General features: G+C 38.7%; 2 protein-coding genes across 4 annotated transcripts in view; both read right to left on the bottom strand.

Moving 5' to 3' along the window:
* wnk4a (WNK lysine deficient protein kinase 4a) overlaps nt 1–6,208 on the bottom strand; it is a 52,198-nt gene extending 45,990 nt beyond the window's left edge. For both annotated transcript variants that reach the window (XM_026178188.2, XM_026178189.2), the window contains exons 1-2: nt 5,498–6,208; nt 4,597–5,238 (exon numbers count right to left, since the gene is read on the bottom strand). In XM_026178188.2, coding sequence (XP_026033973.2) covers nt 4,597–5,211 — 615 coding nt within the window. In that variant the 5' untranslated portion in view covers nt 5,212–5,238; nt 5,498–6,208. The remainder of the gene's footprint in view (nt 1–4,596; nt 5,239–5,497) is intronic.
* A 265-nt stretch (nt 6,209–6,473) lies between these two features.
* On the bottom strand, nt 6,474–15,879 carry vps25 (vacuolar protein sorting 25 homolog). Of its 2 annotated transcripts, XM_080305386.1 has the most exons (7): nt 15,726–15,879; nt 13,121–13,266; nt 12,644–12,697; nt 12,453–12,541; nt 8,845–8,920; nt 7,557–7,583; nt 6,474–7,305 (listed from the first exon to the last, which is right to left on the bottom strand). In XM_080305386.1, the coding sequence occupies exons 1-6, from the start codon at nt 15,770–15,772 to the stop codon at nt 7,564–7,566; spliced, it is 432 nt and encodes a 143-aa protein (XP_080161512.1). In that variant the 5' UTR covers nt 15,773–15,879; the 3' UTR covers nt 6,474–7,305; nt 7,557–7,563. The 2 variants fall into 2 exon arrangements, with proteins under 2 accessions (XP_080161512.1, XP_026033981.1); XM_026178196.2 differs by lacking the exon at nt 7,557–7,583.
* Between the last annotated feature and the right edge of the window lie 315 nt (nt 15,880–16,194).

The following is a 16,194-nucleotide window of genomic DNA, read 5'->3' as shown; positions in this document are numbered from 1 at the left end:
TGGCTCGCCCTGATAAGCTGATTTTGGGTGCACTTTGGGCCTTACAAGGAAAGACCATGTTGATGTTGGCTACAGTAGAGCTGATAGGAAGCCCATGGCTTGTCAGTGAACACTAGCCACATTCAGATAAAAGTTACACAGCCAGGCTTATACTATGAAACCCAGGCTAGCATGAGTGAGAGAGGGGGGGGGGCAACAGAAATCTTGGGGCGTGCCAAACTAGATTTATGCCTTTTTGTTTAGCCTCATAACTATACGGACACAGTAGCAAGACATTAATAAGGTTTTACAGCTTTAATTTATCTGCTACTTCGATATGAGTATTAAAACTCTGAGCTAAAACGTAAACACTACATCAAGAGCCCAGTTTCACTGCTTCAGTAATGTTTCCAGGTCTTACTACAACTCGGCTGATGTACAATCTACCCTCCTTTTTTTTGCACCTAGACACAGGAACTATGTTTACTAGCGGCAAAAGGAATAAAGCACTGAAACAACAGGCAGTTATTTTCAATATCAATTCATTAGTTGTGCATGTTTTAATGAATTCATTGTTTATATCTGGAAAAATACTGGACAAGCTAGCCTGTGTGAGCATTCTGTAGTTTTCTGTATGAAAACTACCAGTTTATAATGGGTAAAAACCACTAAAGAAATGGTTAATAACAGCCCAATCTACATGCTTCAACAGCATTAAGTTTTATTTGTTTTAGAAGAAGCATTAGCTGAGGAAAAAAAATCCTCTTAAACAGTTTGTGACCATCAATAAAACCTCCAGGGTGCACCAACTTTAAAGATCTGGTTTCTCTTAATCAGCAGAAAACGGTCTTTCAGCCCGTATTTATGCATCTGAGGACCTGGTATTAATTGGTTGTGGGTGCTAAGGCCAGCCTTCCATTAATAACAGCCCTCATAAAAACACTGCACGATAACAGAAACTGTGTTGGTTTATGTTTAAAAATGAACCAAGCGTATAAAAGTGCCTGAGACGCTGAGGGGGCAAGGTTGGAGAGAACTGCTGGAAAGTGCTGCCCTTGAATAAGATCAGGTATTGTGCAACATATGCCCTTTACAAAGGATCACCAAAAAGGATATGTGCCTCAGTGAACTCATTCCTATCAGTTACTAAGTAGCTCGGTGTGCTGTTGCAGTCACTTGTGAGGTGCTGAACCTCCAAGCTCATTAATCCATGCAACGATCAGCATTTTAGACGCAGTAACAACAACTCTTCCTTTTGACTCAATGCAGTGCAGTGAGAACAGTATATGAATGGGAGGAACAGAGGGCCACACAACAGCTCATCAATTTTTCATTTCCTCTGTATTAACTTAAAAGCTCAGCGGTCAATACCTATATGGCACCTGAATTACCTGTGGGTGAGCAGTTGCTAGGTAGCTGCCACCTGTAAAGCAACATTATCAAGCAGCATTTAAACTCTTGTTTTATCCATAGGTAAGAGATGTATGCAGCCATTAAGAGGTCTGGAGGCTGAATGACCAGTGCAGTGACACCAACACTAACAAATACACAAAATGACCAAAAGTACAAGTGGAACTAGTTTTTTTTATCCTGCTTCATGGGCATCTGCGATGTGATGTAGACTAAGTCTTCTTTCTTTAAAAAAAAAAAAAAAAAAAAAGGAAAGAAAGAAAGAAAGAAAGAAAGAAAGAAAGAACTTTACAGAATCCTCCACAGAAATGTGGAGGATTCTGTAAAATTTGCAGTGCTTATGCAAGAACTACGAGGGCGACTTTAATGGCGATTTGGATGAAGAGAAAAAAATGTGAGAAGTGTGGCAGATGCAACTGAGCGTCTAAAGATAACCAAACAATCGGCACAAGTGTTTGGGTACAGTTTGTTTTAAAATGTTCTGCAGCACCCACTGGGTGTTACTTTATCAGCTTGCCAGCAGACTTATATAATCAGTTAGTGATATTTTTGCCATGTCCATCCGGTTTTAAATGCATTGATAAGGTGTGTGTACTCAGCACAACATGTGATTAGGAAGAACAAAAGGATATGGATGAGCAATATCTGACTGTTTGCACTTGATCTTAAACCCAAAATAGCAAAGATCACATAAGAGCAAGTAATCAAGTACTGATTCTGATCAGTTCCTTATTTTTGAAGCTCACCCAGCATTAATTATGAAATTTGAGAATTTAAAAAGAAATCTGATAACACATGATCCAGAAATGTTTTGCATTAACATATAAAAGAAACAAATTGTATAAGCGTGACTATTAAACAACAAAATACCAGGATGTTTTGCTTCCTGGACACAAAGTGTAAATAGACAACACTTTATGAACTGCATGAAAGTTTCTTATCTGTGCTTCAACTGGCTGGTAATGTTGTGAATGTCAATAAATCATTCATGTTTTAAATAATAAAGAGTGAAATTAAAAGCCCTCACTTACAATGTTGGCGCTGGATACAAAAAGAAGTCTATAAGAAAACAGCAGAAAAGCTCCAACACACTCAAACTAGTGATCTTCCTCAGACATGTGTATGATTTCACAGCGTTTATATCTTTCAGGGGTTTTGTAAGCTTAAGGAAGCTTTGATTCTAGTGAGGGACTACTTTTCTCTGTATTAGTACAAGCCTTCATTTGGTTTATGAAGAGAGACAGCACACAAAAGTTTTCAGTGGCTTTAATGTCTCATGTCACAGAGGGTTCGGCATGTTTTCTTTACCTTTTACGTGATCGCACAATGCCTCCCTGTAGACGCCGCCCAGACTGCAATGCATTCAGCATAACAATGCAGCCCAACCATTCACAAAAGAACACCTCTCTGTGTCACAGTGACAATTATGATGAATTGAAGTTCTGATCTCTATAACTAGATGTGCTTTAAAACCTGTTCTGTATTCTGAACAGCTTAGAACATCCGGCAGATTAGAGCTCAGGCTCTGTAATACATAGTTAAAAGAGCTTAAGGCATTTCTACCTGAGTTGCAGTGACGCACCTTCCACTGCTGCTCCATCAACATTACAGGAGCGATCTCTGTTTAGCCACCAACACTCAGCTTTTGAGTTTCACTTAAGCATCAAAAGGTGGACGGGGTGGTGATTTCACTTAAGAAATGGAACTGAATCTGAGTCCGTCTCTTTGAGGTTAAATTATCACAGCAGTAACCATATCAACAGTGGTCACCTTTAAGCTTATTAGGAGTGATTAAGGAGCTTAACTGGACTCATGTCTCAAGTAAAGAGATGAAATAGCATGCTTGTTTCCAACACAGAGCCACAAAAAAAGATTGCTGTACTTTTCACTCCACAGAAGGTAAAATCAGGGTTATGTCTGACCACAAAGTACCCCAATGGACCAATGCGTTTATTTGACTCAAACATGTGAAACATCAGTGCCTGTGTTGCATGATGCAGGTAATGGGTCATCTGTGCCCCAAGCAGGAGCCTGTGTGACTCTCCATCTGCTTCCTGTTAACAGATACCTGTTGTGTGACTTGACAGACAGGTGGGCTCTGAGGCAGAAGGTGCTAGAGCTTGAGCCTTAAGGGCAGATTCCCTTCATGCCCATACATTCTCTTATTATCTGCACTCCGATGGCTTCTGTAGAAAATAACTGCACAACAAAAAGTAGCTCTGTGCATTTTTTTTAATTCAGTAAAGAGTGCTTTTAAATGAAGATGTATCTTAAAAAAAAAAAAAACTTCCAGTGTGTTTGAATCAAAACAAAAGTAAACATTGCCAGCAAGTATATAGTGCAATATCCTTGTCACATGGTTTAATTTGACATTTAAAGGCTATGAGGACACAGCTTCAAAGCTCATGTGGCTGCCAGTTACTGACACCCATCCACGTCTCACACACACACACACACAAAAAACTGCAAATGTTAAGAGTGGACTTACAGTTTTAATCTTTAAATCCACAACTGTGCTATCAAACCATGTAAGCAAGAGAAGTGTCAGCTGTTGCCCAGGCTGTTTCAAGGCTGTGCACCAAATGCTATGGCATAAAAAGTACTGACACTTCTACAGTTTTACTGAAGCCTGCCTCTTCAGTCGTCTGCCTTACTTTATGTTTACATGATACACGTGGGCATTATGCCCTGCAAGGCCAGACCACCAAGCAGAACTTCATCTCACAAGCCCCACATCACATTTACTTTTTAACACAACCACTGATGGTATGTTCCTAAAAACTTGATCTATTACCTTTCAGATGTTCTTAGCTGTCACGTGAGGCCTTCAGAGAGCCCCAGTGTCACTGGTTGTTAATGAAAACAGATTAGAGGGGATTCATGACAAGCAGAGTACTGTAGCTCAGCTTGGAGCTGACTGCTAACAGGATGACCTGCCTTACCATGCAAGTGCCTGACACAACTAACTCAAGGTCAGTGGGGAATAATATACAGTAGATTAGCTGCCTGACATCAACCCTGATGCCCTGAGGGAGGAATTAGAGCAGCAAGTGGGCCAGGAAATCAAGAAAAGCATCAGCTTACACACTTGGCCTAGTGTTCATTTTAGGAAAGGTAGATTTAAAAGTCCTGGAAACCAATGCATCGTTTGTGTGAAGTTGTACATAGATGGGAATATGCTGTGAACAGACCCAGTGTGCATCCTACCTGTAGCTCACACCATGCCACCTCCACTGTAGTCTCTGTGTCCAGCCCTTTATAGACCGTCTTGAAAGACCCCCTTCCAATCTCTATGTTGAATTTGAGATATCTTCCATCAGGAGATGTTGCCACCGCTTTAGTCTCCACGTCCTCCTTTTCTTCCTGCTCCCACTGAGTGTCAAACGTGATGCGAGACAGAATCTTTTGCTGTTTATTATGAAGTTCGTTTTCAGAGTCCGAGCTGGGATCTTGAGGAGTGGATCTGGCAACAGGTTTCCAGTTGCCACCGACGGACCCGGCGTCGGGGTCCTGGCGGCACGTGCTGGAGCTGGAAACCGGAGACGCGGACGGCGGGGTGTCGTCTGTTTTTTCTTCCTCTGCTCTGGACTCGGGCAGAGAGAGAATATTTTCTGCCGACCACGATAAGGCTTTGGAAAGTACACCGCTGTATAGGGGAGAATCAATGTCCATACTAATTTTCTGCAGGCCGTAGGAGTTCCTCCGTGCGCCCAGCCCGTGCGTCCTCAGCACGGATGGGACTCGGGACAAACAGTCGTCGGTCATATCCACGGAGAGCCCCGGGAACCCGCGTCCTGGTATCTCTACTTGTGCATGAGACATTGTGGCAGGTTCAACCTGATTTGGAGCCTAAATATGGAAATAACAGTAGGACAGCAGAGCACCGTTACTTTATATTTGAGGTTACTTTTCCATGATGTCAGTTAAGTCAGTGGCTTTAAAACAAAAGACTGGAGACTGAATAACAGCCATATCTAAGGAAAACAAGATTAGAGACGATAGTCGGAAACGTGTAAACTACTGTAGTGCCTGTAGTGGTAACCAGCCTTAGAAGTATATGACAGATAAAGCGTGTAAAAAAACAGAAAAGTGAGGAAAATACACTTACTCAGCACATTCACTGCGTAAAAAACATGTCACTTGAACGCTCCACGCACATTAATGCATAGTTTCTTTCAAGTGATTCGTGTGGTCCTCTCGTCTTCTTCTTCTTGTCTTTCTGAAAGCTTTTGCCATAACCTACTGCGAAAGGTCTGAACTGCCAATATCAACAAAGCTCCGGAGGGCAGTTCGTCCTGTGCGCTCCCAGTGCGCGCTTCCAACTCCGCCCCCTCGCAGCTTTCACGCGCCAATAGGGCAATCCAGAGGGAGTAATTATAATAAGATGAGTGTTTGGTAATTTATCATTTTGAACCGCAAGTGTTATTAAGTTTTGATTTGTTTTATCCGATTAAAAGAATATCTTCAAAACTCAACTGTGGGAGTGACTCTAAATTTTTGAGAAACAATCCATAAGCTGCCTTTTATGACACTTTGTATTAATTTGGCGATCAGGTTCTTCAGCTGGTTGACTTTAAGCTTGCTGGCGAACAGAATGTCCACACTTTCAACTGGCCCCCCGCTGATCAAAAGAACTCCTCCTCAGTTTCCTCTGAAATTAGACAAAAACAATGAGTCATTTTATGAGCCAAGGCTGTCCTCATTTGTGGAAAGCGATATGCTGCCCAAAGGTGGAGGATGCGCACCCGCGCCTGGCCTACAGGGGGGGGGGCTGCTGCTCGTGAAACAGTACACCATTATCAGCCAAGGCCACACTGGGCCCCACCTGCCCCACAAGAGAACATACAAGGTTTTATCCACAAAGACACGCACAATTCTCTGGAGCTGTATCATCCCTCCACAGGCGGGAATACACAGCACATGATGTCAGTATGCAGTACTTTAATACAGCTGCAGCAAGGAGATCAAAACATCATCATTGCTGCAGTTTCAGTCTGCACTCTGCAAAGCTTTTGAAGTCCTCACTCGTGTTTTTCACACAACAAAACGTCGATGCACGTGAAAGAAAGGAAATAGCCAGAAAATTTAACAAATGTCTAATTTATTTCCTACAGGATATGAAAAAGAAGTTGAATATAGACAGAGATAAAGATAACAGGAGCATCACAGTAGCTACTGCACAATAATAGGATACAGCAATCTGTACATGAAGTCCACTATTATTACACGCAGCTGAGTCAAGCCAAGACTGGCTCAAGCGTCTGTTGTGTTCCTCTTCTGGAAGCATTTACTCTCAAAATAAAAAGTCCCTCTGGTGTTGCTTTCTGGAATTTCTTGGTATGTCTGGTTGGAACAGAGGAATAACAGCCGAGCAAAGATCCACAGCTATTTTTACAGAGTAAATTTGTTAACAGAGAAAAATGAGAATAAAAGTAGATGCATTTACAATAATAAAGATGGAGTAAAGTTAAAGCGGGCAGGGAAAGATGTTCCCCTAAAGTACTCAGACATGACAGTATTTAGTGCCCTGATATTCATTGCATGGTTAAATGGCAACAAATGCTACCTATGACGACTTTACAAGTAGCATGATCTAAAATGCCCCCCCCCCCCAAACACTTAGAAATGATATTGGTTCTCTTCCAGTAAGAGAAGGCAACAACAATTAGAGGACCAGCATCCACTAGACTCGGTATTGAGGTGCACCTTATGTAGCCTTAAATGGCTAAATCTTAATAAAAATTTGTCTGTAAAGTACAGTATGAGGGCTCCCAGACAGAGGGTGTGTGATTCCAGCACAGTTTTAGAAGAACTTGACGCCTTTTCCATCATCCATGGTGAAGAGCTCGGCTTTGCCTTCTGTCTGTAAAGCCTGCAGCGAGCGAAGCAGCATCCAGTCCTCCAGACCGTGGAACTCTGGAGAAAAAGGATTACAAGCTATAAGAAAATCAAATAAACTAATCAATGAGTCAAAACACCGATCACTCAAATATTGATTGATTGATTGATTGGTAATTTATTTCAACATGTGAACAATATACAAGTACATTTAGAAAAGAAATGAGAGAAAAAAAAATATACTATACAAATTACATACAAAAAAACATTCTGATTAATTTACATGTTGAAAGGGAGTGGTGAATAACAACTATTATCTCATAACAAACCTGCATTTCAAGTCTGGAAATATCTGCCTAAGAGAGCAAGGGAACACTTGGTTAATGTGTTGGATCTGGGAAAAACATAGGCTAAATATCTGAGTGACTCTCAAAGAAGCCAAATTATTTAGGTCACTAAGAACGAGGAGGGCTTATGGGGTGTTCTCAATTAGCAGCAGAGGACTGAGTACCACAGGGCAACTTCAGAGTCCACGCCTTAGGGGATCAGAGCCAATTTCAAGCATGCTGCTTGGAGGACCAGCAGCATAGTTTTATATGATAAGTGTTGACTCTTTGCAGTGATGCCAGATAGGAGGGATGGGATCACCGGTTTATAATAAGGCTCACACACAGTGACAATTAACCTAATGTGCATGTTTTGGACTGTAAGGGAAGAGCCCAGAATACCTGGAAAGAACACACAGAGGCACAGGGCAAACATTTAAACTCTGTACAGAAAGTGGAATTCGAATCCAGAATTCACCGCTTGTTGTGAGCGTTAATCTTTGTGCCAAAGTTCCAAATAAATCAAAATCTCAGGCTTCAGGGGCTGCACCAAACACATTTTTCACTCCTCTTGGCTATGTATGATACTTGATACTTCAGTCAGTCCATGAACTGAAGGCCCCATCAAGGTTCGGTATTTGGTAAATAAGGATTATTTTCAAGCTGTGAATCATGCAAATCTGGTCTAGTGGAGGCCAAGATTAAACATATGTAGCTGGAAGTAAGTATAATAGGTTCCCTGTAGGGTTAGGGTGTGCTATGCAAGAAAACAAGTAAAAAATGGGCAGGTATCCGAGCCACTCTGACAAGAGCCAAATTATTAAGGAACAGGAATCTCTGACACAGCAAGACCTTTTGGCTCCCAGTCACGGGCAAAAGGTTTAGATACCACAGGGTCTCTTTCAAGTCCATGCCTTGGCAGGTCAGAGATGTTTTTAAGCACTTAAAGGATAAGCAGTATATTAAGCTGATATCTTCATAATATTTTGGGTCAATGTGTGCAGCACATTTCATTAGCATGGCATTTATTAACATTAAACAGTGCTTTACGTGCAAAAATAGAGATGAAAGAAGCAATTTGGGACTACAGCTAGGTGAAATCATGCAGAAACAGGAAACAGAGTAAACAACACAAATCAAACAGTTAAAACAAACTAGGACTGGAAACCTACTGTACAGCCAGCATTAATAAAAGCCTCTCTCGCCACTGTGTTATGTTATGTTTACTTTAACGCGAGCTGGGTTTTATGGGTGCTTTCTCCATGTGGAAAACTTTAAAACGGTGCCATACCTTCACCTTCTGTGTCATCACCATTGGACAGCTCATAAAGTGTAAACACAGAGTTGACCATACCGTTTTTGGAAACCTAAAATGTCGGAAAAAGATATAATGGTTACATTTACAGATGCGTTAAGGTGACAGAGAATAATTTTCTTTATTACCAAAAAAAAAAAAAAAAAAAAGCAGCTTTTTAAAGAAAAAGACCCCCATTTTATTCTAGATGATGAAATTGTGGATAAAAATATAAACTATTCCCAAAGTATTTTATTTATTTAATAAAATATTGATGTTTGGTGTCCCTGTATTGATACAATATTACCATGCAAAATATTGCGATACTATGCTGTATTGATTTTCCCCCCATCCCACTCAATTGTCCAGTTACTTTTAAGTCTGTGAAAATGAGGGACTGTGCATAAAAATGGCTTTAATAACCAAACACTTAGTGTCAAAATTCTGTTAAAACCTTTGAATTACAGCTTTAGCTCTGTATTTCTGTTGTTTCACTTAAAATCCACTGTGGTGGATTATTTATGAACCCAACTGTATTTTCAGATGTTTCTAGCTTGTCTGTAGCTTCAATCCTATTTAATATCGCTGAAGGCTATAATTTTGACCCTCCCCTCATGACCCAGCAGTAAAGAATGAATGTGCAAACAATACTTGTTAATAAAACAAATCACTGATTGTTTCCATTGGATTTGTTGGCAAAATATAGAATATTTACAGACATATGCTTTTGACACTGAAAATATAAACATGTTCAAACCAGTTTCACTCCTTTTCAATTACCACAACCCCAGTATACAATCTGGAACAATTTTCACACATTTTTACACAAAATCAGACAGATGCAAGTGCCATAAACCTGCCCAGCACCACAAACTTTCTGGTCCAAAGGTTGAAACCACTTGCTTAGGTTACTAATGCAGGAGCTAAAGCAAGAAATTCACAAACGACTAGCAGATGCAGGACACAGATTCTGTCCACCATGGTTTTGTCCCTAGAGAAATTATCCCAACATCTGTTGCTAATGATCAGTTCTAACCTGTCTAAAAGTGTGCTGCTCCTCAAGAAGTCAGCAGTGGCTCTGCACTCGTGCCAGCGCAGGCTGCTTTTTTTTTTTTTTTTTTAAGCACAAGGAGCAAAGAGAGCCCAAGTGGTCGATGAATACAACACTGGCCTTCTCGTTATGTCGCAGGTAACACCTACAATATGTGTGCAGAAGTACAAGGTGTACAAAACAGCACAGCAGTCGTGTTTAAATTGTTTACACAACCACAGCGGTTGTGACGTACACCCACAGCCCTGAAGATGTGCTCCATTAACCTTCACCAACACCATCTGTGTGCCAATCTCTATCATGAACAGCACAAGAAAGAATACGGCACATCTGTAAATGGCATCAAAACGCACTAGATCCTTTTTATTACATGATAATTTTCCCCCCTTACAGACATGTAGCTGATAGGCTTCCCAGACTTACTGGAAAAATGGGGGGGGAAAAAAAAAACTATACCCATTTGGATCTTTGAAGGTACTAATTTGGAACCTTGACCACAAGTCTTATTCTATTTTATTATAATTTCTTAATTTGACACATGAAGTGGTAAACAGTCTTATAACCTGAACGTACAAAAAAAAAAAAAAAAGCAGAAACTGAATTAAACTAACTGAAAGTTGGAGAAAGTGAAACAGATGTTTTTTAAAGCTGCCATTTCTTCTAAATGCATCGCATGCAGTTAATCATTAAGTTTCTGTTTTGAAGAGAGAACAGACAGAAAGGAATAATCGTTGTTCAAAATGTGGGTTCAGAACAGGCAGTGTGGGGTCCAGTTTTTACAAGAACTGCAACCAAACAAAATGATTTAAGTAATTTGTGAGGCTAAAGGCAATAAATAGGTAAAATGATATAAATTTATAAACGAAAATATAGTGTACCTGATCAGCTATATTTATGAGAGTTATAGACTACCTGAAGGATGAGAAGTTAAAACTTTCTGGACCCTTAGTTTGAAGACTTGTTTGGTTAAGGCTTGGTTTTAATTCAGTTTGATGTTTTTATTAGTCCTTTATTTATCCAGGTAAAACTCTCATTGAGATTAAAATTATCATTTCGAAGAGAGACCTGGCATCATGGCAACAAAATTACCACATCAGTACATAACATTTAAAACAAATACAATATCCCACACAAACATGAAAAATATACAATAACAGATCAATTAAGAGCGAAATTAAAAACAATCACACCGAGTAAAAAAAGTAATTCTTTCGTTCCTTTAAGATGGAATTAAACTCCCACATGGTAACCAGTTCTAATAATTTCAGTTCCTTCTGCTGATTATTCCAGGAAACAGGGGCAGCGTATTTAAAAGCCTTTTTTCCTAATTCTATTCTGATTTTTGGGACAATCAATTGTATGATATTGCGAGAATGAGAGTTGATATTCTAAAAATAAAGTTCAGAAAAGTCTTCAGATCTTCATTTTTCAGTTTAAAGTTTAATTATATACCATCAACTCACAAGAAGAATCTTCTTAAGGTGTTTTATTTTACAAATACTCGAGGGAAAACCCCAATAATCATACAGTCATAGTTTTGGAGTTAAAGAAAAAGGTTTATGGATTTTGTTGGTTGGGGATGCGGTAATATCAACGAATGACCTTGTAAAACAGCTGAAGATACATGTTTCTATATCCATGTGTGCCAGTCACTCTAAACAGAGTGAAGCAGGGATAAACAGTGAAGCCAGTGTGGCCTTAAACATGCATTTTTGCTAATGATCAACAGAGGGCAGTAAAAAGAGTTAAAGTTGTATAAAAGTCTATGGGAGAACAAGTGTTGGTTGTTTCTGCTCTGTGACTCAGTAAACACTTTCCTAATCAGATTTTGGGCTTAGTCACTCCTTTCAGACCATCTTAATAAAAACCTCAAGCTTATTTTGTAAATTACAGATGTTCTTGGAGTTGGAAAGGAGGAGTACCCAGGTTATCCCCATTTACTAACATCTTACCCATCACTGCTCATTCATCATATCTAGTTTTAAAACATCAGGGGAAAAAAAGCACAAAACCTTAATAAACATACACACACACACATACATATATACATATATATATATATATATACATATACATATATATATATATATATATATATATATATATATATATATATACATATACATATACATATATATATATATATATATATATATATATATATACATATACATATACATATATATATACATATATATATATATATATATACATATACATATACATATACATATATATATACATATACATATACATATACATATACATATACATATACATATACATATATATATACATATACATATACATATACATATATACATATACATATATACATATACATATATACATATACATATATACATATACATATATACATATACATATATACATATACATATATACATATACATATATATATATATATATATATATATATATATATATATATATATATATATATATATATATATATATATATATATATATATATATATATATATAAATAAAAAGAACAGTTTGTGGCAGTATGTGTTGTAATTTGATGACTCACCCACTGATATATTAACTTGCCCCATTCCTCTGGTCGTCTCCACATAACTAAACACCGAGACTTGTTTTTGTCCAACCACTCGAGGTTGCCTGAAGACAACAAGAATGCTTTTCACTTATCAACGTTACACAATAAGATTTTTTTTTTCTTATCATGACACTATGCTGGCCGGTAAAGTGAATAAAATTCACCTTTTTTCCTCAGTTCCTCAAAAACAACTTGAATTGCTTCCATTGACAGTTTTCCTGGGATTCAGTTAAGGCTAATGTGCAATGGCACAATAAGCATCTTCATGCCAGTTGTGTTTAAAATGCCTTATCTTGCCCTCGGCACAGATTAGCTGGGAAATAAAATTCAGTGATCATGTTATGACCTCAGTCTCTGAAGACAGCTTTGTATCAGGCCCGAATCAAGAGGGAAACCTCAAAATAAATCAGTCAAGCAGAGAGAGAAAGGGGGAGGTGGCTCTGTCCTAAAAACTACAGTGACTGCAATATGTGTCAACATTAATATCTCTGAACTATAAATTCTTCACAAGAGATTTAGCAATTGTAATATATAAAAAATAAAGGATTTAAACTAAAAACAAACAAATATTTTTCCAAAAAAAACATTAAAATAATTGAACACTCCCTTAAAAAGGAACCACAGGTTGACTTTCAGGATACGTTCTATCTTCTTGTTGTTGAACATGGGGCTTTCCTGAGCCTCCATGACATCCAGCGTGTAGAGCTTGTGATGCCGGCAGTAGGACAGAGCCAGTGAGCACCATGCCGCCAGCTGCTTCTGTCTCGTGTCAACATTGGGCTGTAGTCTGTCAGAAAAGAACACAAAGAGATTACTGCAAAGATTACCGCAAATGCTTGGGCAAAATAAACTTAATGCACGTTAAAGACACAAACACATTTTTCCTTAACCATAAACAGCGTTAATCACATAATCAAGCTTTTTTATGAATGCTGCATTTCTAATTAAAGTCAGTTTGCTCGAAAAGCCTTCATCTAGTAAGCATTTAATGTTTTATAATGAATAATTCTTTACTTTTCTTCATTGGTTCCAGAATAAAAGATGTTTATTTAAAATCTTTCTCCTGAAGTCTTGACTCATCAGGCCCCAACATCAGTGTCCAACATACTGACCCCTTGTATAGTTTTACTGATCTCCAACAAAGCCATTTTAATTACTTTAGGACGACTGCTGTGTTCCTTCGGATTACCCCCCACCCCCCTATCCACCCCTGTGGCTAGTCACGTGCTCTAATGTTGTGATATGGACATTAATGTGCTCTCTGTGCAGAGGAGTTTTTTTTGTTTCCTGTTCTCATGCTGTCCTCCCATAGGTGCCCAGCGTGAGAAGAGGTCTCTTTATTTTCCTCTTGTACTTTTCCCACTGTTGTGTAATTTTTCAGTGTTTTCTCTGCAACGCTGCCGATCTCCAACTGTATTCCCATGTGATGTCTTTGTTGTGTGTGTAAGTCGGGGGGGGGGGGGGGGGGGTGTCCTATTCCTCTGCGGGGCAACCTGCATATGGCCAATAAAGCATTCATTCAATTCAATTTATATACAGCTGACTTAATCTATAAGAACGTGCCATAATTTCTTAGTAGATTTAGATAATAAATCAACATCAGAAAAAACAAATATATTTAAGCTTTAAAATAAGTGTAGTTAAGTAAATGCAATGCCCCTCTTTAGATTCCCCCCCTGCATGTTCTAGGTATTGCTGCTAAAAAGAGAGGTGGCTGCTTTCCAGGTACAGCAAAGTCTACAAGAAATCTGCCATATTTAAAGATCTGTCAGTTTACCCACAGAGACAGCTTTTATTTTAGTTTCTTCTTAATTTAGCTGTGCTATTGATGTGCAAAACAAACAGGGGGTATATGAGACATTCTAAAAACAAAAGTCTTCTTCACATTTAAACTATGCAAACAGGTGGTTTCATGATTTATTGATATTTTAGAGCGAAAACACTGGCTATAAGGAAAACTACTCATCAGTTTGGGTCCACTTCAGCCAGTTTGATTCACAGTCTTTGTGCCCGCCCTTAGCCACCTGTCCATTGGTTACAACTCTGATCATCTGTTACAGGCCTCATTGCATCATATCCTGCCAACAGAGCACCTTGCTCTGAGACTATAGGGTTACTTGCAGTTCCTAGAGTTTGTAAAAGTATAATAGAAGACAGAGCCTTCAATTATCAGTATCGTCTCCTGTGCAAACAGCTCCTAGCTTGGGTTCAGAAGGGATAGGGAAGGAATGGATCACTGGGATGTTCTCTCCAAAATTACACCATCATTACCTTATAATATAAAGTGCCTTGAGGTGATGGTTGTTTGAAATTGGTGCTAGATCAATGTACCTGAAAAAACTCAATTGCCAGCCTATTTTGAGCCAGTAAAAGCCAGTAATATAGAATAAGCAGAAGACAGTAGATGGTCAGATTTTACTTAAAGACTTTTTATTGCAAGGACAGTGATTAAAATGAGAATCCAACGTTTTGCCTGATTTTGTGTTCTTGCAGGCAGGAGCAATGTTTGGCAACATAATACAAACTTAATACAAAAGACAAACTGCACCCATAGGCAGATATGTTAACACTGACCTGGGATTAAGATAAGAGCAAAGTGTTCCATTTTTAAGTATATACATATGTGCTGCTTTCCTAATATCTGTCATATTGTAACGGGTTAAAAGTCATTTTTACATATCATGTATAAAACCAGTCTTTTATTGCAAGCCTACCCTATCATATTCGACCGCCTAGACAATAGCAGCCCCTTTAAATGTCCCTTTCGGGAAGTTGCTCTCCCGGTGATTTATCGGGACAGCAGTGTTTTACAGGGATTTCAGCACTGAGGTCTTCCTGACTTTTATTACACCAAAACGTGCAAGTCTTTAGGTGATAACTAGGTGGAGTTCTCGCTATCTCGCAGCTCATCCCATTAAATAAGCTCACTCGAGATAACAGTGGAAATCCCAAATTTCAAACACACGACGATGAACTGTTTGCCTGTTAATGTTTTAATATAGCCCCCTGAAGTCTAGCCTTAACGAGCCACTGAGACAAACCGAGAAAGACTTTAAATAAACTTCAGAAAGCCAGTGAGTGCAAAATCACTTCCCTAGCAATCTGTTTCGTTTGGCTAGCTGGCGTGCTAACATGATGCTAGCACGAAAATAAGCGCTCACCGACTCATAAATGAATAAATACTGAAAACTGAGTTACGTGTTCACAAGCTCTGCTCTGAAAAATACTGAGAAACATCTGACTCACGTGAAAAACGGTGGAAAATTGTACTGCCACGGCCACTCAAAACTCATTGCAGTGGATATGTTGGGTGCTCACAGCTGACAGCTCCCGGAAACGCGTCCAACCTCCCAAATGGTCCGACTCATAAACTTCCGATTTGGGGGATCGCAAGAAGAAAGATTTCTTTCTCTAACTTTTTTTTGTTTTCGTTGTTGTTGTTGTTGTTTTTACTTAGACCTCAGCATTTACAAAAAAAATCAGCTTTATGATTTTTTAAATGTATTTTGTAGATTAAATTAAAGACCTGTACCCGTGTTAAATATTTAATATTTAAGTTACACCTTTTGGCATTTATAAAGCCTTTTATAAAATAAGCATTTTATTTCCTCAGCCTCTTCAGCACGTGTAACCAGAGTTTGTTTAATTGCAATTGTACAATAGTTGTGCAACCATTTGCTTTGACAATAAAATATATGAAGAACAGTTAAAAGTG

This window comes from Astatotilapia calliptera, chromosome 8 (assembly GCF_964374335.1).
Source record: "Astatotilapia calliptera chromosome 8, fAstCal68.1, whole genome shotgun sequence".
Classification (NCBI taxonomy): Eukaryota; Metazoa; Chordata; class Actinopteri; order Cichliformes; family Cichlidae; genus Astatotilapia; species Astatotilapia calliptera.
The sequence above is the reverse complement of the archived record's forward strand: the minus strand, read 5'-3'. Positions and strand labels throughout refer to the sequence as shown.